General features: G+C 42.2%; 2 protein-coding genes across 3 annotated transcripts in view; both read right to left on the bottom strand.

Moving 5' to 3' along the window:
* pde1cb (phosphodiesterase 1C, calmodulin-dependent b) overlaps positions 1-19,593 on the bottom strand; it is a 147,031-nt gene extending 127,438 nt beyond the window's left edge. The window contains exons 1-2 of one of the 2 annotated variants that reach the window (XM_015956598.3): positions 19,498-19,593; positions 19,116-19,348 (exon numbers count right to left, since the gene is read on the bottom strand). In XM_015956598.3, the coding sequence (XP_015812084.2) occupies positions 19,116-19,348; positions 19,498-19,538 (274 nt within the window). In that variant the 5' untranslated portion in view covers positions 19,539-19,593. The remainder of the gene's footprint in view (positions 1-19,115; positions 19,349-19,497) is intronic. The other variant, XM_015956599.3, reaches the window with a different exon arrangement.
* A 2,233-nt stretch (positions 19,594-21,826) lies between these two features.
* LOC107383796 (vimentin) lies at positions 21,827-26,986 on the bottom strand. Its single transcript, XM_015956597.3, has 9 exons — positions 26,309-26,986; positions 26,070-26,130; positions 23,683-23,778; positions 23,299-23,463; positions 22,902-23,027; positions 22,576-22,796; positions 22,462-22,505; positions 22,291-22,376; positions 21,827-22,213 (listed from the first exon to the last, which is right to left on the bottom strand). The coding sequence occupies exons 1-9, from the start codon at positions 26,836-26,838 to the stop codon at positions 22,172-22,174; spliced, it is 1,371 nt and encodes a 456-aa protein (XP_015812083.1). The 5' UTR covers positions 26,839-26,986; the 3' UTR covers positions 21,827-22,171.
* Positions 26,987-27,271: the final 285 nt, after the last annotated feature.

The following is a 27,271-nucleotide window of genomic DNA, read 5'->3' as shown; positions in this document are numbered from 1 at the left end:
TAGCAGCTGTTACATCATGCAAAAAAAAGGTTTGTGCAACATCCCGTTTTATAAACCTAATTTTACATTCATACACATATTTATGACATTTGTACAATATATTAATATTGTTCAAAGTACAAGTCACGAGGGGATTGTGCATTCTCGGTGTTGGCTCCAAGGCTATGGAATGAACTGCCTCTAATCGTGAGTCAGTCACCTTCCTCACTGGTTTCTAAGTCTCATTTGAAGATTTTTATGTTATGGCTTGCCAGCAGTATGTCGTAGTGTGGCTTCTTTGTCCTGCATATAATGAGTTTATTTTTTGATTTGATTTTGTTTTCATGGCTGTTTCATATTGTTTTGCTTGTACTTGTTGTTGAGTGTTACGTTGTCCAGCAGCTTGGGCATTCGATAACATCGTGGAAGGGGCTTTACAAATGAAGTGAAATGAAATTAAAATAAAATAATATTGATCAAACATGAAAACATGTTGCTATAACAGTAAAATTCTCACGTTATAATGAGATATAGCTCTAATTTTTTTACATGGGTGGCAGCTCCAGGCTTACATACAACCTGGTGGAAACACACATAGAAAAGGAATAAAAGTGTGTTTGTTCAGGTTGTCAGTGAATCAACACCACTGCTTTCATTTTGCAGCAGTTATTTAGTCAGGCACAAAAAATGAAGGCCATTATGAGCGTGCAGTTTGTTTGTTGTTGACTGAAACAACTCTGTATTCATTGAATGTATTGTATGAGTGAGCAAAATGCTTCAAAAGAGTAGTTTGTTTCCTTCTGAATGGCAGTTGGCTCATTAAGACTGGAGCACAGACGTATTCCTTCCTTTTCAACCAATCAAATCTTTACAAATACTCATCTTTACATCTATACAGACACGAACAACCAGAGATAAAAAGCTCAGCGTGTTGGCAACATCTGACCTTTAGCTACGTAGTTGTCCCCTGTTTCATTTGTCATGAAAGCTTCTAGCTTGACCTTTTCCCAAATTTAATAAACAAACCTTTAAACTCATGCACAAATCCACTTCTTCATGTGAAGACAAACCAAAACATCTGAATGTATTTAGATTTCACTCCCTGATAGGTTTACTGATTTTTTGGTAAAATAATCCACGTCCTTAGTCCTGTTTTGCAGAATTCTTGTGATTCAAACTGAAAGAATCCCATGTTGTATGCCCCTTCTCTCGCTGCTTCTCTTGCACACAGGTCTAAAAACAGCTACAATCTGCACAATATAATCTATGCAATGTGACAACAAGCCAGGGGATTTAGAAGCATTACCACAAACCCCCATTAACGAAGAGCTAATAAACAACCATGTCTGCTGCTTTACTCGCCTAAATTGTTCTCTTAATTATGCTTAAGGGCAACATGATGACATATTGGATTGTTTCCTGATTAAGTTTGTTTATCCTTCGTTTTCTACCTGTTATGCATTAGTTTTATGCTGAGAAGGAGGAGGCAGGGGTGGATGGCAGATGCACCAATCACCTTACACCACCGACATCCAGACTCCCACACGTCGACCCTCCTGCTTTTCTGAAACAACACGTCACGTTTCAGCTAGAAAACTTTGGATTATTATGACAAAACATTCTGAAATAGTAGAAAATTTAATCAGACGTTTAAATGTATTTATTGCACCTGCAACAAAACACTGCTGCACCATTCCCAGGAACCAGAAGTGAGCCACATCACAGCTGAGCTTCATACGACAGGTTTTGGAGTCTACATCTTGCCTTGGATTGGACAACAGCTACACGACTCTATCACTGACTTACAACGTTGATGTTTTGTCCCGGAGGAGCTCTGCTGTGTGGTGAAGTTGCTAATGCTAACAGCTAGCTACTATGAGCCAAAACGTTTTCTGCTGTTTTTTGGATGCTAAACCAACAACGTCCTTCCCCGTTGTGAGTCAACATGGGTGAGTCCATGAATGTTAAGTGACAGTGTGACCAGTGGCGGCGCCAGGGTGGCGCTATAGCTACCCCTGGATTAGTGATTGCACCCCCATAGCACCCCCAAGTAAATATTAGATTTTGTTTTTTTACAATTTAATTTTAATTTAACATGTGGGTGTTATAATATTTAACATATAAAAACAAAAGTAATCAGTAAATTACCATATAGATAGTAAAAACTTAAATCAAAACAGGAAATTGATGTTAACCTTTGACCTCACTTTCCACCTGGTAACGAGTGAAAGGTAGAGCTAGTGGTAAAATGGATCGGTTTTTGTTGCCCAAATTTCCACAGGTTCAGTCAGAAACGAATGAATCTTTGGAAGTGATCTCAGACCCACAAAAACCTACGGATCTGGATGAAGAGAGTCAACCCTCAACCGCCGCAGCAGTCGAGGGGTTTGCCACTGGAAATGCTAACACTAACGTAAGCTAACCTTGCAACACTATAGAGCTCCGGACCCCACGTGACTCTCAGTTAGTGGACGCCATTTTGGCATGCAAAAAAGGTAAACAAACACGGATGTAACCATGAACATGAACGGGATCCGCTTGGATTTTACTTCGTCTGAGTTTACTTCACACTTTAAAACAGAAGAAATTGTTTTATATAGTCAGAAATTAAATAGAATAAACATATCCGACCCTTACCGTGCCCCTGGGATACTTTTTAAAAACGCCAGAAGCTGTCGGAGCACACTTCTTACCGGCACAACACCGGACCTGACCGGGAAACCCCTTGGGATTTACCCGGAGGAGCTGGCTCCGGCGGCTGGGGAGAGGGACGTCACGCTACTGCCCCCGCAACCCGACTCCGGATACGTGGATGAAAATGGATGGATGGACGGACAAATAACAGATTTACACGTAAGTAGTCTCGGTGAGACAGATAAAAGCAATCCAAAGTGCTTTTTATGTGTGATCTGACAATTGATCAACCATTGCTTAAAAATTAAATACAGCTTAGCCGGTTAATTGCTGTGATCATAAAACACGTAAACGGCAGCACGCAGAACTCACGAGGCAACGTTTTACGTGATGTTTACTTGCTGCTATGAGTAATAAGACAGAAAAAGCCACGCCAAAATAAGTTTAGGAAGCCCACTAAGAATCATAATAAAAGCATTTAAAATAAATACCATACACAGTTGAGGAAACGTTGGTTTAAGTACCTGATATGAAGTGGTCGCTGCATAAGTGAAAACCTTTACTCTCGGGATCCCACAGCTTCATTTTCGCCCGGTCACTAGTGCGTTTTATTACAATGATCCAACGTTTGCGGCGCTCCGGATCTTGGGGAATCCTGTAGATGACTCATTCCTTATGTTGTCCGCGCCTGTTCTGCATCCTGGGGCACAACAGGAATCTACCATATTTCCTGTTTGATTGAGTTTTCTGACAATAACAAATAGTCCAGCTGCCGGCTTCTGCCTGCCAAATGGCGCCGTTTCGATTTGAACTGTTGCATGCCGGGAGAAGTGACGTCAACTCCCGGAGCTCTATAGATGGTTTTCTGTGTGGCTGAATGTGTTTATGATTTCATGGAAAAGTCAGCAGTTGTTCATATGTTTATGATGTATATTAACAACACATTCTCACTCCCAGCGTGTCAAAAACAAACGCTTGGTCAGCCACCCTCCGCGTCAGACCCCTGACGCCAAAAGTGCCCTTTTTCGTCACTTATGAGCGAAAAGGGGTTTTTCCCTTTTCTGACTGCAGATCCCAATGCAGCGTAAAACTGACGCGATGGGATGTCCGCAGCCAGGGCACCAAATACGCTCAATGTACCTTACCCTAATCTTATCCTCTCGTTATTTAACCTTCCCCTCACCCCTATCCTAACCTTAACCATCTTGCTAGCTAACACGTTAGTGATGTGTCGATCGCTCTAAAAGCCGGCTCTATGAAGTGAATGGCGGGAGCCGCCTCATCATTGGTCGGGTTTGGACGGAGGCAACGCGAGAGGGAGGGATCAACTACCAAGGTGGGGGTTAAAAGTAGAGGGTATTTGTTACCTCCCTCTCGCAAGATGGTATGTTCTAACATTCCCCTTGGGCGGCAAATACAAAAAATCACAGTCAGAATGCACTGGAAACAAATGCTTGATTACAGTGAGAGTAACTTTTTAGGTGGCAAGAGGGTTAAGGATGAGGGTGAGGGGAAGGTTATAAATGGCAAAACGTTAAGGTTTAGGTGCGGTTAAATGAGCTGGTTCGGTGCCGCATCAGCGGACATCCCATCGCGTCAGTTTTACGCTGCATTGGGATCTGCAGTCAGAAAAGGGAAAAAACCCTTTCGCACATAAGTGACGAAAAAGGACACTTGGGGCGTCAGGGGTCTGACGTGGAGGGTGGCTGACCAAGTGTTTTTTTTTTTTTTTTGACGCGCTGGGAGTGAGAATGTGTTGAAATTAATGATTATTTCAGGTGTTGTTGAGGTTTTGTGCACGCATTTGTATCTGCTAGTGTTGAAGGTGTTTTAGAGAACAACAGGTATGCATGACCACTTCCTTCATAGCACCCTCAATAAAAAGACTAGCTCCTTCATAGTGCCTGCAGAAAAACATTTCTGGAGCCGCCACTGAGTGTGACATAGATCTGTCAAGCTTTTCAAATCCCAGGCTGAACTATTTTCATGTTCAGTCTGCATAAAAACTCAGAGGGACCGATTATAACCAGGGATAAGATTTTAAAAATGTTTTTAGTGTTCCACACCTTTAAAGCTTTGTAGGTTTTTTTCCAAATCAGCTTTTTTGCTGCTATCATTTACAAAACTCACTTGACAAATGCTGACATTTGAATAGATTAATCAATAAAAAGGATAATAAGAATTCTGCCAACAGTTGGTAATGGTAGTTTGTATTTTTGTGTTTTTTTCAGTCGAATCCTTATCAGAATTGTTAGGAGCATGTTTAAAGTAACAGAGTAAAAATCCCAAACACAACCCTCTTGTTATTTTTGTGCCCAATTCTCCTGGTTTGAGAATCAATTTTCAATATTTTAAATTGTGACATACATGGAGTCATTTTTCATCTTTATTTTATTTTTTATGTCAGGATGTCATCTTCACCTGATTCTCAACTGCCTGGCGTTAATGGAAATGTCTAAGCAGCACAGGCATTAATGAAAGCTGCATAAAGAAAAAGGATCAAAGTAAATGTTAGAGAAGAAACAGTAGAACAGTAGAAACTTTAGGAACAGTTAAAAATCCGCAGTCCTCAAGAGATGAAAACACAAATAGGATCTAATTTTAGAAATCAGTGTAGCCACTGAAACCTTGAAGTGGAACAAAAGACTTACGGGATAAATAAATGACTCATGACTGATGTGGCAGGTGAGATCTCAGAGGAAAGTCCAAAGAAATCAGCCGCAATCAGAAAATCTTGCCAATTAGAGCCGAGTCCCTTTGAGCCCATCAGTGAAGTTCCAGCGGACACATTATACACTCGTTGGATAATTACCTTGAATCCCATTTTCTCTGAGCTGCGTTGAGAGCTCTTTATGCTCCATTTCTGTCTGTCACCCTGCTCTCCTTTGCATTTCATTTTGTATTTAGCAATCCTAATTTTGAAACACTCTTGCTGCAGCCTTGCAGCTTTCCGATTAGCTCAGCGTTTAGGCACGTGCAAATATTAGGGCTAAGTTATTCTGTCAGTTTCTTTTTACAGTGTGTTGAAGCCTTCCAATGGTAAGCCATCACTCCCATTTCACTGCACAGTCCTGTTACCTTTAAAAAAAACATCTGGGCCGGCTGTTTTAAAGGAGAGTTCTCACTGTTGTTTACATCAAGTGTGCTGCAGCGTGCTCAAAACTGGCTGTTTAATAATACATGTGGAGGTTGCAGAAGTGACTGTAGAGATTATATAATACACCTAACTGAAGGAGTGCACTTGTGCTCTTATTTTATTATGGTTTTTAGAAGGCAAAAATTCAATGTTTGGTTCTATAAAAGTTGCAGTGGCGGCTTTTCAGAGAATCCAGCTAAAAGCCTTTTCTGGGTGCTGATGCTGTGGATCTTAAAGGCATTTGTTGATATAAATGCACCAGTAAGATATTCTATCTGTGCCAAAATAAAGGTGGCATTTGCCTTATGCAATGCCGGATTATCAAAAGGAGGTTGTTTTTCTCACCTAGATGCTTACATTGGACCTGGGTGGGATAACATTTTAGCTTTTGCTGACAGTTTCATGGTTAAAGGCACATTAAACTGCTGGGTAGGAGAGAAAAGCTGTTTATTATAAATATAAAAACACCTAATAATAGATTTATTCAGATTTAATCTGAATGACAGTTCAAATGTTTATCCCCGGTTTGGTTAACTAAAACAGGGGGAAATTGCAATACAACAAAGGAAATAATAGAATAATACAAAAGGAAGAAAAGCATAAGCGACAGAACGAAGCACAAACATGTAATTAGTTTCAAGTGATGGGGTGTATTTTCCCTGGTGATACCAGGTAGTTCATACCTAAATCATTGCAAGCTAGGAATATTTTTGTGCTTGGGTAGGACCTTACCAACAGATGGCCTAAAGGGTCAAAAATCTCTGGGAGCACAATTTTCAAATGAATACTTGGTCAGATCGTTCAACCTCCAGCAAAATGACAAGCACATCAGACTCCCTTTCATCACTGGCAACGAGAGAAGAGGTAAATTTGGCCACGGCCACAGCTTAGTTATTGCAATCTGCCATTAAACCAAAAAGAAGGAAATCACAATTGATAATGCTGTTTGATGTCATATATACGGTGGCCCTGAAGTGCAAACCACAAAAACAAATCACTTAACGCAACAACAAATTGAAACACGTAACAACAAATTTTATCTATCTCTAAGGCTGAGCCCGGCCACCCTACGGAGGAAACTCATTTCGGCCGCTTGTATCCGCGATCTCGTTCTTTCGGTCATTACCCAAAGCTCATGACCATAGGTGAGGATTGGGACGTAGATCGACCGGTAAATCGAGAGCCTGGCTTTCTGGCTCAGCTCCCTCTTCCCCACGACAGATCGGCTCAGCGTCCGCATCACTGCAGACGCCGAACCAATCCGCCTGTCGATCTCCCGATCCCTCCTACCCTCACTCGTGAACAAGACCCCGAGATACTTAAACTCCTCCACTTGAGGTAGGACCTCTCCCCCGACCCAGAGGTGGCAAGCCACCCTTTTCCGGTCGAGAACCATGGTCTCAGATTTGGAGGTGCTGATCCTCATCCCAGCCGCTTCACATTCGGCCGCGAACCTACCCAGCAAGAGCTGAAGGTCAGAGCTGGATGAAGCTAGGAGGACCACATCATCCGCAAAAAGCAGAGACGAGATTCTCCTGCCACCAAACTCGACACACTCCACACCACGGCTGCGTCTAGAAATTCTGTCCATAAAAGTGATGAACATAACCGGTGACAAAGGGCAGCCCTGGCGGAGTCCAACCCTCACTGGGAACAGGTCCGACTTACTACCGGCTATGCGGACCAAACTCACGCTCCTCTGGTAAAGGGACTGAATGGCCCTTAACAGAAAGCCACCCACCCCATACTCCTGGAGCGTCCCCCACAGGGTGCCCCTGGGGACACGGTCATAAGCCTTCTCCAAATCCACAAAGCACATGTGGATTGCTTGGGCAAACTCCCATGCCCCCTCCATCACCCTTGCAAGGGTATAGAGCTGGTCCACAGTTCCACGGCCAGGACGAAAACCACATTGCTCCTCCTCTATCTGAGATTCAACTATCGATCGGACCCTCCTCTCCAGTACCTTGGCGTACACCTTTCCAGGGAGGCTGAGGAGTGTGATCCCCCTATAGTTGGAACACACCCTCAGGTCACCCTTCTTAAAGATGGGGACCACCACCCCGGTCTGCCACTCCCTAGGAACTGCCCCCGATGACCACGCAATGTTGTAGAGACGTGTCAACCATGACAGCCCTACAACATCCATAGCCTTGAGATACCCAGGACGAACCTCATCCGCCCCCGGGGCTCCGCCGCTGTGTAGTTGTTTGACTACCTCAGCAACTTCTGCCCCCGAGATCGGACAGTCCATCCCCAGGCCTCCCAGCTCTGGTTCCTCCTCGGAATGCGCATTGGTGGGATTGAGGAGCTCCTCAAAGTATTCCTTCCACCGTCCGACTATAGCCTCAGTTGACGTCAGCAGCTCCCCATCCCCACTGTAAACAGTGTGAGCGAGTTGCTGCCTTCCTCTCCTGAGGCGCCGGACAGTTTGCCAGAACCTCTTTGGAGCCGATCGATAGTCTTTCTCCATGGCCTCACCAAACTCCTCCCACGCCCGAGATTTTGCCTCGGCAACTGCCACTGCTGCACCCCGCTTGGCTATCCGGTACCTGTCTGCTGCCTCCGGAGACCCACAGACCAGCCACGCCCTGTAGGCCTCCTTCTTCAGCCTGACGGCTCCCCGAACCTCTGGTGTCCACCAGCGGGTACGGGGGTTGCCACCACGACTGGCACCGGCCACCTTACGACCACAGCTAGCAACAGCCGCCTCGACAATCGCAGAGTGGAACAAGGCCCACTCGGACTCAATGTCCCCCACTGCTCTCGGGACGTGGTCAAAGCTCTGCCGGAGGTGGGAGTTGAAGACCGTCTTGACAGGTTCTTCTGCCAGGCGTTCCCAGCAGACCCTCACTATGCGTTTGGGTCTGCCAGGTCTACGCGGCATGTTCCCTTGCCATCTGATCCAACTCACCACCAGGTGGTGATCAGTTGACAGCTCCGCCCCTCTCTTCACTCAGGTGTCCAAAACATACGGCCGCAGGTCAGATGATACGACTACAAAATCTATCATCGACCTGTGACCTAGGCTGCCCTGGTACCAAGTGTACCGGTGGGCATCCTTATGTTCGAACATGGTGTTCGTTATGGCCAAACTGCGGCTTGCACAGAAGTCCAATAACAAAACACCGCTCGAGTTCAGATTAGGTGGGCCGTTCCTCCCAATCACACCCCTCCAGGTCAAGCTGTCATTGCCCACGTGAGCATTGAAGTCCCCCAGCAGGACAATGGAGTCCCCTGATGGAGCACTATCTGGCACTCGTCCCAGGGACTCCAAAAAGGGTGGGTACTCTGAACTGATATTTGGCCCATAAGCACAAACAACAGTCAGGACCCGTTCCCCGACCCGAAGGCGCAAGGAAGCTACCCTCTTGTCCCCCGGGGTAAACCCCAACACACAGGCAGAGAGTCTCGGGGCTAACAAAAAGCCAACCCCAGCCCTCTGCCTCTCACCCGGAGCAACTCCAGCAAAGTAGAGTGTCCAACCCCTCTCCAGGTCTCGGGTTCCAGAGCCAATGCAATGTGTCGAGGTGAGTCCGACTATATCTAGCCGGTACCGCTCAACCTCTGCCACAAGCTCCGGCTCCTTCCCCGCCAGTGAGGTGACGTTCCATGTCCCAAAAACTAGTTTTCTTGTCCGGGGATTGGACCGCCAAGGCTCCCGCCTTGGTCTGCCACCCGATTCGCATTGCACCGGACCCTTCATGTTCCTCCTGCGGGTGGTGGGTCCACAGTTGGACGAGCCCATGTATCCGGTTCGGGCTGGGCCCGGCCGGGCCCCATGGGCGAAAGCCCGGCCACCAGGCGCTCGCTCACGGGCCCCAACCCCAGGCCTGGCTCCAGGGTGGGACCCCGGTAACCCTCCGGGCCGGGTACTCTGACTCTTCGTTTTAACCACCATGAAAGATCCTTCGAACCGTTCTTTGTCACACCCTTCACCTAAGACCAATTTGTCATGGGAGACCCTACCAGGGGCACTAAGTGCCCCAGACAACATAGCTCCTAGGATCATTAGGGCGCTCAAACTCCTCCACCACGATAAGGTGACGGTTCAAGGAGGAGCCCTGCAGTACTTTATTTTGAAAATTACTGGGGGGTTTTTGTCATGATCTGCGTCTGCGTCTCCCCTCATGTGTCTCCTTGTGTTCTCCATCCCTCTCTAGGTTCTCCTTTTGTGTCTCCTAGCGCCCTTATGTGTCCTTGTCTGCGTCTCCCTCATGTTTCTCCTTGTGTTCCTCATTTGTCCCCAGACCTGCAGCTCTCTAGGTTTCCCTCCCCAGGTATCCCCCTCCCAGGTCCATTGCTCTCGTGGTTCCCCTTAGTCACGCCCCTATAGTTTTTCTTTCTGTAGTGTTTTCCTTTACTTTCAGCTGTTCATTTTATTAGTCTCTTTAGTGTGTTTTTCCCACCGGTGTTTGTGGTTTTTCTTCCCCCTTAGAATATTAGTTATGTTTGCTGCTCTTCTTGTCTTTAGGTTTTACTCTTAGGTCATGTTAGCTTCCTCCCTGATTGGTTAATTGCTTTCACTTGGTTTCTCTCCCCCACACACCTGCAGCTCATCTCCCTCTCATCCTCCCCAGTGTGTAAAACCCTGTTTTGTCGGTCCATTGTTTGTTGTCAGCGTTGTTTTATTCCCCTCCACTTCGTCTCTAGGTTTGTGCTCGTTAAGTGAGCTTTTGGTCTCCAGGATTTTAGGACATTGGTTTTTCCCATCCAAATTAAAAGGATTATACTTTACAAATCACTCCTGCCTCGTGTCGCCTGGTGTTTCTGCATCTTGGGTCCAAACCTCCTCCTGGCTCACATAGTGAAATTTTTACACTGAAACAGTGTGATTTCCTGTCTAGCCATATGTTAACTGTGGAAATTGAGGCGTCCCAGAAGCGGCATGCGGCGCTGAACATGACAAATAATCTTCTACACTTATCGCCTGCATTAGTTTGGTTTTTTTTGTTTAGCGTCCAGGAAAAAACAGAGAACCCCTCTAATTGTAAGCCAACCATTAGCATTAGCAACTCGACAACTCTGGCAGAACTCCTCCAAGCAAAAGGACTTGCATTGCTGTTAGCCAGTCAAAGGCGAGATGTCCAAATATCAGGAAGTAAGACTCCAAATCCTGCCGTTTGAAGCTCTCCTAAGATGTGGCTCACTTCAAGTTCTCGAAACAGGTGCACCAGAGCTTTTTTTTCTCCAGAGCACAACCTAAAAGGTTTTCATTCTTACTAGAGACCACTGCAAATGTACGGATTAAATGGGTGTTCCACACCTTTAAATTCTGCAAGGATAAAAGTAACAGAAAATAAAAATGTCAACAATACCTTCTGACAATTATAGTAAAGTACATCAGCTGGACATGTCCAAGGGTTAGGTGGAATACTAAGTCTGTTTCAAGCATGTTTACAAGTTATTCATTGTCGTTCCACCAGAGAAATACCTAGATAGAAAAATCACCCAGTGCAAAAACCTTCTATCTGTGACCCAGGAGAGAGGTGACAGCTGCAGTAGACAGCTTCTGGTAAACCAGCATCCCCCGGGACTGAACCAGCTCTCACACGTTACTCAGGGTTTGCAAATAGACAGGGATGTGTACGTTTAAATAAAAACAAGCATGAGCGCCATGGTAAGCATTTGATTCAGGACTCAACTGAAGTTTAAAATCAATGTATGAAAAATACAGATTTGATGTGAAGCATGGTCCTTTTGAGGAGTTTGGGGGATAAATATCCATATAGGTTTAAGTGCATTGTCAAAATTGCATCATATGACTGCAGGATAAATGAAAATGTGTAGCAGATATCCTGTTCCACCAAAGTTACCCATGCGCTATTGTGCAGAAAAACCTTCATGTGTTGCATAGCAACAGTTCAGCTCTATAACTGTGTCAATGGATCAAATTTATTGGTCAAATAAACAAAACCATTAAGAAGTGATACCGTTTTCCATTACTATTAACTCATAACTATTCAGCACTGGTTTTTATTGTTTCAAAAGAAGGCAATGCTCAATAGTTGGATTATTTTAGTCCTAAAAATAGAACAGATGTGACGTTAGCGGGAGTTAACGGGAGGATCTGACACTGAACTGTGGAAACGTTGAATATGTAAAACACTGGGGAAGGGTGACGAGTAGGTGAGACCAGGTGAGTTTATTACTCGAGTTGCTGGGGATAAAAAGACCTGAAAATAACTTAACAAAACAGTCCAGGGACTCTAGATAAACCAATCAGGGAAACAAAGAAACAAGAGGCTGCTTGAGATTTTTGCGCAGAACTGTACCTCTTCTAAGTCCTTGTCAAGATCTTTTTTTCTTAAGGGGATTGTTCTGAGGACAACACGATTATCACTAGGCAACAGGAAGACCTGTCAGCGTATTGGACACATTACACAGACGATGATAAGGGTTTAATATGTTGAATGGCACTCATTAGGCCAGTTTAATGTTTATGCTCAGGTCTTTTGTTGCGGCGGCTTTTTCATCATCTAGATGTGGATCTGTTTGGATGACCAACATCATGTTGCTTTTACTGCATTCATAAAAGTAATAACATCAACATGAATGGAATAAAATGAAAAAGGGATTAAAAATACTTATTTTGTTTTAAAACAGTCTTACTGTGAGCATAAAAACACACCTGTTGGGTTTTTGCTGGTGTCCCCAAAAGATGAGCTCTACCTTTGATCTGGCTATCAAACGCTGAGACAGACATCATCAATAGATATTAGCTATGAAGATAAAGAGCAGATGAGGGCTAACGATGGAGGGCAGAAACTGAGAAACAGCTTCAAAAATGCAAAAATTATTTGATCTAAATTACTTCAATATCAAATAAATCAAACATTTAAATTTTTTCTGAGTGTTCTTCGTCTCTGTGCAATTTGAGCTATAGCTCATCACAATTAGTGACAACTACGCAACCAGACACATAAACAAGCTCATTAGAGGTCTCCCCTTCGGTGAGGGATGACATACACTTTGTCAGTCCCCACACCACTGTCACCACAGTGACACGCACATGTAATTAAGACACATGAGGAGCTCACTTTTTCCCCTGTTAAATACTCATTAGAGGAAGCTTTAAGGATAATGTTGGCTGTGTCACAAACCGGGGGGAAATGACCTGACAAAACTGAGTTTCACCAACCATCACCTGATGCCTGTTGCACCAAAAACATGAAAGACACGAGAGAAAGAAGTTCTGAAGTGTGGAGCTCACAGCTTTAGCTAATGGTTTTTGTGACAGCAGGGCTCCAGATAAAGGAGGCTAAGCCAGTTGGCTAAGTTTTAGGTCAGCAGGCAAAACAAATAACGCTTTTGATTAGAGGCAAACATCTAAGACACGGCGTCTTTTTCTAAAACCAAGCAGAGCGGCTACCCTGTGTGGCTCGGACTATGTTTAGAAAAATATCACACACAGTAAAATATCAGCAGAGAGATTTATTTTTAAAATGCAGCAAATAATAATCCAGATAATTTCCAGATATAAGATTTGTTTAAATGTATATATACAGATAAACTGTTTTATTAAAATATATTTAAAACATTCTGTTTAAATTTAAAGGTGCAATTTGTAACAATGACAGTCTGTGGTAAAATGTAGGTACTGCAGTCAATTTTTCAAAAAAAAATTATGACTTTCTCACTCCCATTCTGTGAGTTTCTTGGTTGTTGTCAGTTACAGCTCAGCCTAACCCAACCCTAGATGACAAGCAGATACGAGTCATACACAGTAAGTAGATAAATACATTGTAATATCTGGTGTTAGTATTCTTGGGTGTTTTATGGTAGGAAGCAATTACTACACTTATTATAGTTATTTGTCTTCAGCATTACAGAAAGTGTGGTTGTTTGTCGTCTTGCTGTTTGCTTGATAGCACCATGGTTTACTCATTATTGACTTCACACATAAATTTCACTATAATATTAAGTTGCTGTAATAGAAAAATTTACTTGAAATATTTTCAGAGCCGACTACTTCTAATTCACCGTTAGCATTGTTGGCTCAGTGTTATCCTCTAGCATTCTTCACTCAATATTAAAGTAAAACAAAAATATGCTGAGGCTTCTTAGGGAAACAAGAAACAAATTCTGGGTCGCCCCGTTTACTGGTTTCAGTTCCTTTAACAACTCGGGGGCTTTTTGCCTGCTGGTGTTAAAATACAAATGCCTGATTCTGCAAACTCACAGAGTTTAAACAGTAACTATGTCTTTCTTTTGTTTTTCTAAAGCAGAAAAACTGACAATCCCTCAGCCAGCTGAGAATAAAATCTGTTACAGCATAACCTTCCTTCCATCAGGATTGAGACAAAAGGCTGTTTTGGGATTATTTCACTGTAGGAATCTTACAAACTGCACCTTTAAGCCAAAACAGATTTTTGCAACATTAGAAACATTCGAAAGAGTTCCTATTTTAGTTGTTTTGTCTTTAAATTTGAAACATTGTTCCTAAATAAAAATATTTCAAAACGGTTTTGCACTATTGTACCTAACATGCAGATATTTGAGCAAAAAGCTGTTAAACTGAAGAACTAAATTTTAGTTAAAGATGAGTATTTCTCATCTGCAGCCCAAGCAAGGTAAGATATTTCTCATTTAAGAACTGAGACGTAAGAAAAATCCTATTAAAGTAAAATATTCGTATCAGTTAAGCCAAAATGATAAATAAATGTTTCTTTGTCATCTTAATCTGCCAAAATGCCACAATAAAATATTGGCTGCGCAGTGACGCAGTGGTTAGAGCTATTGCCTTGCAGCGAGAAGGTCCTGGGTTCGCTTCCCGGCCTGGGATCTTTCTGCATGGAGTTTGCATGTTCTCCCTGTGCATGCGTGGGTCCTCTGAGGGTACTCTAGCTTCCTCCCACAGTCCAAAAACATGACTGTTAGGTTGATTGGTCTGTCTAAATTGTCCTTAGGTGTGTGTGTGTGTGTGTGTGCATAATTGTTTGTCCTGTGTTGCCCTGTAGTGGACTGGATGTACCCGCCTGATTGCCCACTGACCGCTGGAGATAGACACCCCCCCCCCCCCACACACACACACACACACACACACACACACACACACACACACACCACATGGACAAGCGGGTTCAGAAAATGGATGGATGGAGATAAAAAATAAGGACCACATACTCACTTGTGACTCATACCTTTATAGAATTTCTTTATGTTTGTTTTAACTGAATATTTGACTAACTCTAAAAGTGTTCATTTTAGATAAATGTGTTAACAGATAGTTGGAGATGTTTTGTTTTTAACTCAGCAGTGCTAAAATAACCCTTTCTTGATTACTCAATTATTTTTAAATGTACAAACTCCTCCTCACTCAGGACCTTAAATTATTTTTGAAAGAACAATTAGATGTTAAAGTTATTTAAATATAGAATGAAGACTGACATAAGACCAACTCAGCCTCTTTTAAGCCATCTTTCCTAAATCACCTGCATCCTTTCTTTTCCTTCTACTAGAAGTCCATATATATATATATATATATATATATACATACATACATATATATATATATATATATATATACATACATACATACATACATATATATATACATACATACATACATATATATATATATATATATATATATATATATACATATATATATATATATATATATATATATATATATATATATATATATATATATATATATATATATATATATATATATATATGATGATTCTGACATTTCTATCAGCAGATCACATCATTTTCTATCAGCAAAAATGTTCTTGTTTACCAGAGTTAAAGAAACCGGAGCATGTTTGATATAGTGCTTCTAGACTCCAACAACCCCCCAAGGCACTTCACAACACAATCCGTCATTCATTCATTCATTCACACACTGGTGGTGATGAACTTCAGTATAGCCACAGCTGCCCAGGGCAGCACTGGCATAAGTGAGACAGCCATACACAGGCGCCACCAGCAGGAGATTTGGTTTAAGTGTCTTGCCCAAGGATACAACAGCGAACCTGCAACCTTCCAAGAAATCCTACTTTTTTTTTATTTTACCATGCAATTCACTTTCATTTTCTGAGATGAAAAATATACACTACAGGTATAGCTCTCATTCTTTCTGCAGGGCAGGAAATTCAGCACACAGCTAACAACAACAGCTTTGTTTATAAAACGGTTACAAATGCAACAGCTGGGTCGATCAAAGCGCTGCACTTACATTTAAACAACTGAAATAATGTTTATCAAAATCAAACCACCATAAACTTTAAGGAGACCAACTATAAAAACAATGCCACCTCTTGGGGGAAATAACTTTCCTACGGAGGAGGATTAGAGCCCCTGAAAGGGAAAAAAATGAAAAGAACGAGAATTCTGACTTTAATCTCGGAATTATGACTTTTCTCAGAATTCTGACTGTAATAATTCCGAGGAAAAAGTCAGAATTCTAATTTTAAAAATGTCAGATTTCTGAGAAAAACATAATTCTAACATTTAAAGAGCAAGTCACCTACTACCAGTGTCCCACTTCATGGTAAAAGTGTGTTTTCAGACAGGATTTAAAAAGGGTGAATTTTGAGAGAAGTTAGAATTCGGATTAAAAATAATTCTGAATTCTGAGATTAAAGTCAGAAGTTGTAGAAAGAAGTCAGTATTCTGAAATTAAAGTAAGAATTCTGAAAAAAACGTCAGAATTCTAACATTAAAGTGTGAATTATTTTTCTTTTCATTTTTTTCAGTGGCCCTAATCCTCTTCCGTACTTTCCTGATTGAACACCACATGGTAAAAGTGTATGTTCAGGTGGGATTTAAACAGGGTGAATGGCATTGCCTGCCTAACCTGCAAGGGCAAGGCATTCCACAACTTGGATCCTGCAACTACTCAGGCCCTCTCCCCCCTTGGAACCCTGAGTACCAATCGATCCACGTGTCCCAGGCGACAAACCTCACATGGAGCTCAGACAGTAGCCATGGTGAGCAGCTGTCAGAGCCCCTTTCTAACTACCCTCTGCCTAGCTAATCTCTGGTTTGAAGTCGTTACGCCACTGGGACCGTCTGACACTGAGGGGACCTGACCAAACAAGCTGATAGTGATAGGGAACCAGGTGTCTGTGATTCATCAGGAGGCAGCAGATGAGTGCAGTCAGGCTGGGAGTCAGGACGAGGCTCCTCAGTACACACAGACGTCACCAGGGAGCGAGGAGGAAACTCAACAAGTGTCTACACTGTTATACGGTCATGGAAACACCACAGTGCAGATGATAGTTGAGGGATCAACCAGGGAGAGGGTTTTCCTCTGGGACAGACATGCAGGGAGTTGGAGCTTGCGGTGGCAGTAATGGAGCAAAATGAAGATAAACAGAATGAACCGGCAGCAGAGCTGACACGATACAGGTCAGCACCATTTAGGATGTTTGTTTCATCATTTTTTTAAAGTAGTAATAATAAAAGTTTGATGAAAAAACAACACAAAGAGCTTCTAAATTATAAACATTGATAAAATATGACCCTCAAAAATAAATAGAGATTCCAACGTTTACAGAAATCCATTTGTTTGTTTTTGGATTCGTCTTTATAAAAAGGGTTGGCAGCTTTAATTACAGTGAAACAGTTAAATCTGTGGATTCTATAAGTGTGTCCCTAAACAACAGCTTCACGTGTGAATTGGTTCGATTTAATGGAACTGCCAGTTCAGTTTATTTTAATCTCAGAGACATATTGAACATCAAAGAGATGCTTTGGTAGTGGAGATATGCTGCATTGAGGCTGGTCTTCAAAGAGCACAGCATCCATTCAATCAGCACCTTTTTATTAAGTAGCTATTTCACCTGATCCTCTGAAATGACCAGCAGCTTTCATCTACAGAGAAATAAATGAACAGAGACAATCTGCAGAGCAACACAGCAACCAGAACGTCCACCCAAATAGTTTGTTTATGATGCATTTCAAAAATGCATCTATGTCCACAGCTTATTACCAGACATTTATTCAGATTCAAAAAGAACATGCTCTGTGAGACTTAGATTAAAGATTAAAATGTAAACAGAAGCGGTTCAGTTACTAACAAGAGTTTTAAACTTCTTGTTTGGTACAGTTTTAGAAACCTTGGCTGTTAAAACGGCCCAAATTAAATCAGGAGCACCTTAATTAAAATCACTAATGAGACACAGAAAATGTGTCCTGTTAGCGCTGCAGCCGATCTGTAATGGATAAACCTTTAATGAAAATTAGCATGCAAGCATTTAACCCAATAAAATCCTGAATTCCTATTGATGACTCTGTGTTCTTTTACTGCTGTATTTTATAAATAAACAATGAGAACTAAACTGTTTGAATGGCTATAAGCAGTGCCATGTTAATTTATCTGCTGTGAGGATTATTGACAGCATCAACATCACTGAAAATTTAAGTCTGCTTAAAGTTGACTCAACATTATGAATCTAATTTATCATCATCATGCACTTACTTGTTATCAAACAACAAGTCTGCCAGATTAAAAGAAATACAATGTGGTAAGGGCACATAGTGAAATCTTAACAATGTTACGTATTCAGGATCACGACCAGAATAATCGGCAGCAGTGTGTTTCATCTTTTTTAAACAAATTACGGTAACACTTTACAATAAGGGCCTCTTTATTAGCGTTACTTAGTGCAATAATAAGCAATAATAAACAATTAATTAAAGTATTAACAACTGCTTCATATTAATGTTAATATCAAGTAATAAATTACTAAGCAGACACTTAATATTTAACAATATTAGAACATTCATAAAGGAATCATTTGTTTGTTATTGCTTAATAATGCACTACGTAATGCTATTAAAAGGACTGCTTATTGTTAAGTGTTAACCAAATCACTTTAGACTTGTAACTTTACAGATATTAAACCTGGAAAATACAAGAAGTGAGTCATTGGAAACATAAAGTATTAAATAGCCTAAATGATCAGGATCAGGATTGGGAACACAGAAGGTGCAACACAGAGAAAACAATACAAAATAAATGTGTCCAATAACCCAAAATGTCCTACATGTTTTATTTTTGAAGCCATTTTGGTTTGAAAACATACAAAAAAGTCCTTTTAGGCTGCTGTAAACAGATTTTAGTAAAATGTTGTCAAAGAAAAGTAGCGTTGTTTTGTTTGGTGTAGTGTAGTGTAGTGCTGTGTTGTTTTGTGTTGTTTTATGTAGTGTTGTTTTGTGTTGTTTTGTTTTGTGTAGTGTTGTGTTGTTTTGTGTTGTTTTGTGCTGAGTAGTTTTGTGTAGTGTTGTGTTGTGTTCTTTTGTGTTGTGCTGTGTTGTTTTGTGTAGTGTTGTATTGTGTTTGCTGTGTTGTGTAGTGCTGTACTGTGTTGTTGTGTTGTGCTGTGTAGTGTTGTGGTTTCCGTTGACTCACCATTCTGTTGAACCTCAGCAGGTTTTTTCCTCGACCCTTGCTTTGCTCCGTCTGGCTCCTGTCTGTTCAGCACCTCGGAGAGCGACTGGCGGGAACTCTGCCGAGCCGTCTGGCTCGAGACGTTGAAGCGCGCGCCCCTTTTCTTGGGCCGGTCCGACTCCGGAGCGGACCGACTCCTCTCCGGGTCGTGGTTCTCGGGTTCCGAACCTACTTTCACTAACGCGTTCCTGGTCCTAGTCAGAGCAGAAGTCACCGAACCCATCACCAAAAGTACAAAGGACAGGTTAAAACCCTTTGGAGGAAGCGGATTCTAGTTTAGTTTTCATTTTTATTAAAAACAAAAGAAAAAGAAAAAAACCGTTGAAACACTTTTTCTGCTCACCATGAAAGAAAAGTTCGTAGAGTTGTGGGGCAACAAGCCATGAAACTGCAGAAAAAGTCGGAGTTTCAGCGGAACACGCTGCGTCTCCCCCCTCCTTGTCTCCTCCGACAGAAACACGTCACACGGACAAAGTTGCTCTGTCGACAAACACGCCGCTCTCCCGGGACGCGCAGGTGAAAACAAGCGACCTTAATTAGCCCTCAAATTTCCAGGATTATTAAAATGAGCATAAAACCAACATCACTTATTTTAGAGGCAAACTATTTACCAGCAAAAATGTAGATTCAACCATCTAAAATAGCTTCGATGTAAGATTTGGATAAATAAATAAGTTAGAAAAATAAAATAAAAACCTAAATATAAACCCCCACAGCCTCTTGTGTTTGGCTTGAAGAGGCTGTTGCATCTTTTACCGGTAGGTGGCAGTAAAATCGAGCCACTCACAATGAGTTATGCTTTTAGGATCAAGATCTCATAAAATTCGCAATAAAATATTAAGGTGACTCATATAGCTTAATAAAGGGTTTAATTTATTCATTTTAATGTGAGCCAATTAAAATTTATTTTCCACCTATACTAATTATTTATCTTATTTTGAAAAATGTGTTTTAACATCGAATGCATTTATGTGTTTTCATTATTTTCAAAATAAATAACCACTCGCATCCCAATTGTGTCTGTACCTTTTTGTTGCGTATTCATGCTGAATCATTTGTTGTTATTATTTCAAGGTTAGGTTTGATCATATCCAGCAGATGGAGTTTAATATTCGTCTGATTTGAAAACTCACTGGTAAATTATCCATTCTGATTTACGAAACTTAAATTAATTAAAAACCAATTCGTCCTACGGTCATGTGCCTTGATATGAAACGCATAAATGTCATTCCTTACTTACACACCTCTCCTCTTGGGACTCCTAGAAAATAATAACATCTGAAAGAATCTGGCCTCTTTAAATACAACTGATTTAGCTGCTTCCTGTTATTTAGCTTCATTTCATGAAGTACTAAAATATCTGAAGCTTCAGTCTGCACACCAGGATGCATGGTTGCAACAACAACTAAGCACAAGTCATTGAAAAGCTCTGTATTCAATGGATTTTAGTTTGTTTTTATATTTTCTACAGAAGAAAATGTATATAATTGATAAATAACGTGCAATAAGAAGATTGCAACATGTAGATGAGTGTTGTCTCATCTGGGCTGTGAGCTTTGTATGATTTATAGGTTATGGGTATGAGGGGTGGGGGCGGAGGGTGCTTGAGCACCTGCCCTTTTTGTCCGGAGTGCCCAAAGTGCCCTTTTCCCAGTCTTTCATCAGATTTTACCGTTCAAAACTGTCATACCTGGATATGGTGCAGGCACTAGGACCAGCCTCCTCAAGCTGAAGCCTATTATCAATGTAATTTTATTAACTTTGAGCACCCGCCCCTTCACAGGTCTCTGCACTGCCCTGGTGTCTCTTCTGGCTCTAAGACCAGAAATATTACGCCACTTTGACAAAATATCTGTTTTCTTTAAATCTGGAGCAACATTTCTTGTTGCATCAACTGCAATTAACTTACAAGTTTGTTTATTGTCCTTATTTTTGATTTTAAATATTAGATTAGTAACACGGAGCATGTCTGAATCTGCAGTCTTTATCTGTGATCCCTAAGGAGGACATTGTTTCTTGTGCTATATTATTTTATTCTGTTTAAATTAGACCTGTTTTCATTATTTAGGGAGGCAGAATGTTATTTATTCTATATTTTTAGTTACTGTGATGTAGATCTGTCAAACTCTTAAATTATAGATTTTCTATCTGTCACATCCTGTCCTGTCTCCATGTTAATTGCTCCCACCTGCCTCTCGTTTCCCAATCACCCAAGCTCCCAGCCCTCTTGTATTTAAACCCCTTCAGTTCTGTGTCTCGTGTTGGATCACTGTTTCTATGTCAGCGTGTTCCCGATTAAAATCCCTGTTTTAATGTTCCTGTCTGCCTGCATGCCTCCTTCTTCACCCGAGCGTGGATCCTCCCCTCCGTCTCACTCCCCAGCACGCCTGACACTATCAGAAGCTAAGGCAGGAGATAGGTGTAGGAGACTATTTTCATGTTGATTATAATCAGAAATAATCATTAAAAAGTAGGTTTTCAGTGTTTGAAAAACTTTTGAGAAAAAAAGCATATTTCTTTTGAGCCCCTATATATTCCAAAACAGTATTTTCATGTCTCTTAGGTCCATCGGATCCAAAATACGTAAAGGAAATAAACAGAGAAAAGGCTCAGATTGAATACTGAGATATTTTGATTACGTTAAATACAAACATTAGACTTTAACACAAAGCTGAGTTACAGTCTTCATTGTTTATTGCTGCATACAGGCAATTGTGACATCATCATCATCTTACAGAATTCTTGTGTGCATGCTTAAGTCAAATATACTATGTTGGTTACAAAGAAAGGCTTCTGAAGACCTCCTAGGGTTGCTATACTGTGCTGGTTTCACCATTTTGTCTAGACAAAAAGTGACAAAATACTTTCAGGAAAGAAGGAAGCAAAACTGCATCATCACATATAAAGGCACTTTTCCAAGCTGTTGTTGCTGGGTGGCTTTCTTGCTTGCAGACCCAGTCAGATGTGTTTCTTCGTATTGCTCATGTTGACTGTTTGGCAAAAAAATCGAGACGTGGCTACCCCAAGTCCTCATGATTCTGGGTTGACTCATTGATCACCTGCAAAATGACAGAAGAGCATGAGAAGAGATGCGTGTGAGAGCTCAGCTAGAGACTTTAAATCACATCTTTAGTACCTGACCATCCCTGGTCTCGATGGTCTTGATGACAACTTTCTTTGTTGTTGTGGCTTCAACGTGAGATTTGGATTCAGTCAATGCATCTAAGGAGGAAAACAAAATTAGTTCAGAATGAAAGCTGATAACAGAACTCTTCCTACAGGATCATCATGCAAGTCATTGTCTTACCCCTCAGGTTTAGAGAGGAGAAGTTTGGCAGTGGTGTGGAGATTCTGCAAAAATAAGACACACTCCACAGGTTACTAACAAACAGATGAAGGCTCAAAGCAAATTCTCATTTACCGGCTCTCTTCTCCCTCCAGCAGCTTCCTGTAGGTGGCGATCTCGATGTCCAAGGCCATCTTTACATTTAGAAGGTCCTGGTACTCTCGAAGGTGCCGGGCCATCTCATCCTTCATGTTATGAATGTCCATCTCCAGGCCGCTGATGGTGTCCTGGTGCCTGCCGGTCTCCAAGGAGAAGTTCTCCTCCATCTCTCTCATCTGACGCTCCAAAGACTCATTCTGTCACCACAGCCAAACGTGAATGAATATGCTGCTTCTCCTTTTAACTATTTGTTGTCAGTTTGATTGCTCCCAGTCCCAGATGCACGAAAACTGCACACTCACAGTTCCTTTCAGGGCATCCACTTCACAAGTGAGGACTTGAACTTGGCGCCTGTAGTCATTGGCCTCCTGCTTGGCTAGTTTCAAAGCTTCATTATTCCGGGCTGCAGCTTCGTTCAGGTCAGCAAACTAGAAATCATAGTTGCAAACGGAGGGGAAAGGAGACATGGCTGACAATTCGACTCTTCCATAAATGATGAGTCAGAGACTGAAGGAGAGGAAGTGCAGTGAGAGGGGTGAAGTGGGGAAATTTTGCAAGATCTTGTCATGAAAGGCGACCATGCATGATGCTGTAGTTTTGAGGCTGAGGATGTTTTTGTTATGCAGACATTTTTACTAAATAAAAATAATAAATGGCCATGCACTAAATATTCTACTCTATCATTTCTTGAAATATCACCTTGGATTTGTACCATTCCTCCGACTCCTGTATGTTTTTGGAGGCCAGGTTTTCATACTGCAGGCGGACGTCCCTCAGAGCCGCCGTCAGGTCAGGCTTAGCCACCTCCATGTCAACCTGCACGTGCTGCTGCTGCTGGACTTGGTTCTGCAGCTCCAGCATTTCCTGCAACAGAACCAGCGAGGCGAACAGAACAGTCTGTTTTAATGTCCCTCTGTGCTCTGGGAAAAGCTCGAAATCCAGCTAAATTGGCGTTTAAGTGGATTAAGAAATAACTGAAATGATTTGGCTTGGCTTTCTCCATAAAGGTGTCTTTCACAAACTGCAGTGCACATGCAACATTCCTGCAGCACAGCGATTCAGCTGAAAACGGGGAGAGCTTACCTCATCATGCAGCTTCTTGAGAAAGTTAATCTCATCCTGGAGTGACTCGACCTTCCGCTCCAGGTCCAGTCTGGCGAGGGCAGCGTTGTCCACATCCTGTGCCACGACATTGACTCTTAATAAGGCGACTTGTAAAGGTGACAAGAATTATTCATGATGCATTTGCTGGCAGGGACTTTTAAAGAAATGCACTTGCATGTGCTGTAAAGAGCATTTAAAGTGTTTCCCCACACACAGATGTCCCATTGTGTAGCAGATAACACACATGCATTCAATACAAATCAACTGCAGGCACATGATGTGTGTCACTAAAGAGTGGATGTTGTCATGTGTTGTGACTGCAAAGCCACATGCTAGAGGATGCCGTTCGTACTTATGTGAGCATTTTATTATTCATATCTCTAGTGAATCAAAAATGTGTTGAATTAATGCATTTAAAAAATTAAACTATTCTAAAAAACACATCAATGACTCCATTTTCCAATTTTTTTATTCAGTAAAGGGTCTCATTCAAACCACATAATTAAAAAGGTCCTTAAGCCCATTTATAAGCTAAATTTATGTTTATTGTGAAATTTCCTTCTAGTTTCTCTGAATGAAATTAAAAATTCCAACAGTGATGGAATGTTTAGTCATTATTTCATTCCTCCACTTAATTAAGCACGAAGCTTTTGTTTTGGAAGACAGAACCCATAATGAAACAAACCTGTTGTTGTGCCAGTGCACAGCTTCATCGGGGCGTTGGCAGGCCGTTGATTGAGGTATCAGCAACAGAAGCTGCTTTGCCCATGTGTTAATGCCACAAACAATGTGGACCATTCAGCAGGGGTTCCAAAACATGCCCAAAGGCTGGAAGAGTGACTGTCTGCCTGACTGAGCAGGAGCCGGCTGCTGGCCAAACATTGTTGTCTGTTTGCCACGGAGGCAGACCACTCATGCAATTCCTTCCTGCCATACAACAACCTGATTTAAGCCCAAATCTGCACCGAAAAAACATAAAATCAACAAAATGTGTATTTATGTGTTTAAGTTATTCACCAAAGTGATGTTTTTGACCTATTTGTGTACAGTAACCGCCATATAACTCTATTCACATGACCTATCAACTGGAAAACCAGTGACAGGGAACAGAACCATAACAAGAGAAATTCTTATGTGAACGAGACAGCCGGATCACGCGGTGGCCCGTCTTCTCGCTCTGATAACCACATCAGACCAGTCAGACTCCAATCGAGCAGAGCAAACTTGGCCTTTTGTACCAGCCAGGCCAGGGCACTCTTTAACTGTTCGGAATCATGTCTGGAACCTGCTGTTGTGTCATCAGAGCGGTGCATTCCTGCCTCTGTGGCTCATGAGCCAAAACTAGACAGATTACCTAAAAGAGAAAAGGGATGCACTCCACTGCACAGTTGGAGGTTTGCGTCATCGATTTGGGGATTTTGGGTCAAAGTTATGAGAAGCTGGGGGCAGTTGGTTCACAACTCTGTAGCCAGATTTCTGACAGGGAAGTCGGCACACATCACTCCTGTGCTGGCCTCATTACATTGGCTCCCTGTAGATTTTCGGGCAAAGTTTAAAGTTCTCTGCTATATCTTCTGGTCTTTTTATGGTGATGCTCCACCATATTTGGCAGAACTAATAAAAAGACACCCCATCACAAATTCTACGCTACTGACTGTCCCTGTCATGTTCTGCCCCTGCCTTCCTGACTGTGTCTTTCTCCTGCCCTGATTAGTCCTTATTGTTCTCACCTGTCCCTCATTACTCTGCTCTTCCTGATTTCCCTGTGTATTTATATCTCCCTCCTTGTACCAGTCTTCGTCGGATCATTGTATGTGCATGTGCTCGTTTTGTCCTGTCGCTCCCGTTTACTATTAAATCCATTTTTATTTCATCTGTGCCTGCTCTCCTGCCTCCTGAACTCTCCACCACACATTGTCTGCCATCTCCTCCCTCACATGACAGTCCCAAATACTAGGTACAGATCTAGAGGAGTTCGGGCTTTCTTGGTCTTGGTTCCTTCTTTTGGAATGAGCTTCCATTTGATATTAAACCATCATTACAGGATTTTAAGAGTCATTTGAAGACTAATTTGTATCCTTTGGCTTTTATGTGACTTGGTTTAATGCTTTTATGCTGCTTTTACACTTCATGTTTTAAGTGTATTATATGCTCAGCGTATTGGCCTCCTGCAAAGGCAGTTGCTATATAAATAAAGATTGATTGATTGATTGATTGATTGATTGATTGATTGATTGATTGATTGATTGATTGATTGATTGATTGATTGATTAATTGATTGATTGATTGATTGATTAAAGCTGAGCAATTTTGCAACAAAACAGAAACATTTTTTAGCTAGCTGAAGTCATCATTCTATCTCATACCTGTCTAAAACTTTGCATGTTTGCCTCTGCCTCTTCCCTCTGGGAGATTTCATCCTGCAGCCTGCAGGAGGGGAGAACACAGAGAAAGCTGTTATTTTATATTTAGCATAAGCAGGAGCTTTCTTCCATGCTTCTTCTTTTCAGTTTTGTCTTCTTTGATTTTACTTCTTACTCATCTGAACAGCTGCAGAAATGAATAATAACAATAAGGAAATCATGGCCACATGTGCCACGCCTACTTCTCTCTCAGCCTCTCTATGTCATCCGCCAGATTGTCCCGGTGGACCTCCACCCGGGCCTTCTCGTTGGTGAGCTGGTCCACCTGACGCCGCAGCTCCCGCATCTCGTCCTCGTAGAGATCCCCGACCCGGGACGTGCCTTTGCCCCGCAGCTGCTCCAGCTCCGCCAGCAGGATCTTGTTCTGCTGCTCCAAGAAGCGCACCTTCTCGATGTAGTTGGCGAAGCGGTCGTTGAGCGACTGCATCTGCGCCTTCTCGTTGGTGCGGTTCGTCATGAACTCGCTGTTGATGGCGTCGGACAGGGAGAAGTCCAGGTTCTCGGAGGCCAGCCGTGGCATGGCCGCGCTGCTCCGGAGCCTCTGCGTCTTCATTGCGTAAACGGTGGTCGGAGCGGAGGAGAGCCCGTAGGAGACCCGAGAGGAGCGCAGCGGGCTGGAGAACTGGCGGCTGGAGTAGCTGGTCCGGGCCGTGGCTCGGTCCCCTCCGAACATCTTTTTGTAGGAAGAATGAGGAGCTGGTCTGTAGGACATCTTACTGGGTTCTGTTGAGAGTGTCCACCTCACCTCTGCAGCATCAGCGGTGCCCTAGAAAGGCGTTTCCCTCTCCAGAACTTATTTATAGCCCCCTCCTCCTGCAAAAAGCGCCAAGTAGAACTTGACTGACACCCCCAGACTCCAATCCTAGATCAGAACACACACTTGGCTTTCTGAGGCCAGATGCCTTCTAAGGTGCACAACAAAACTGAGAAAGGTCACAAAGCTCTTTTGGATGGAAAAAAAATCTCCCTTTTTCTCAATTACTTGATATATGAAGTGGTGAGTCTAAGCTTCTAAATAAAATCTATTAAAGTTAACAGGCGTTTTGTGGGTGAGGTTAACATTTCAATACATTTAAATAAAGTTTTGAAAAATACCTTATAAGTGGAAAATAACTCAATAAAGGGACATATTATTACTTTTTAAC

This window comes from Nothobranchius furzeri, chromosome 11 (genome assembly GCF_043380555.1).
Source record: "Nothobranchius furzeri strain GRZ-AD chromosome 11, NfurGRZ-RIMD1, whole genome shotgun sequence".
In the NCBI taxonomy this organism is placed as follows: domain Eukaryota; kingdom Metazoa; phylum Chordata; class Actinopteri; order Cyprinodontiformes; family Nothobranchiidae; genus Nothobranchius; species Nothobranchius furzeri.
Note: the sequence above shows the minus strand (reverse complement) of the source record. Positions and strands in the feature narration are given on the sequence as shown.

What these genes read in the sequence shown, in the direction of transcription:
- LOC107383796 (XM_015956597.3), bottom strand. Translation starts at nt 26,838, where the DNA reads ATGTCCTACAGACCAGCTCCTCATTCTTCCTACAAAAAGATGTTCGGA. An exon ending in ATAGAGAGGCTGAGAGAGAA is followed by an intron (nt 26,131 to 26,308) that starts GTAGGCGTGGCA and finishes CCCCTCCTGCAG; the next exon opens with GCTGCAGGATGAAATCTCCC. An exon ending in CTGGAGGGAGAAGAGAGCCG is followed by an intron (nt 22,506 to 22,575) that starts GTAAATGAGAAT and finishes TTATTTTTGCAG; the next exon opens with AATCTCCACACCACTGCCAA.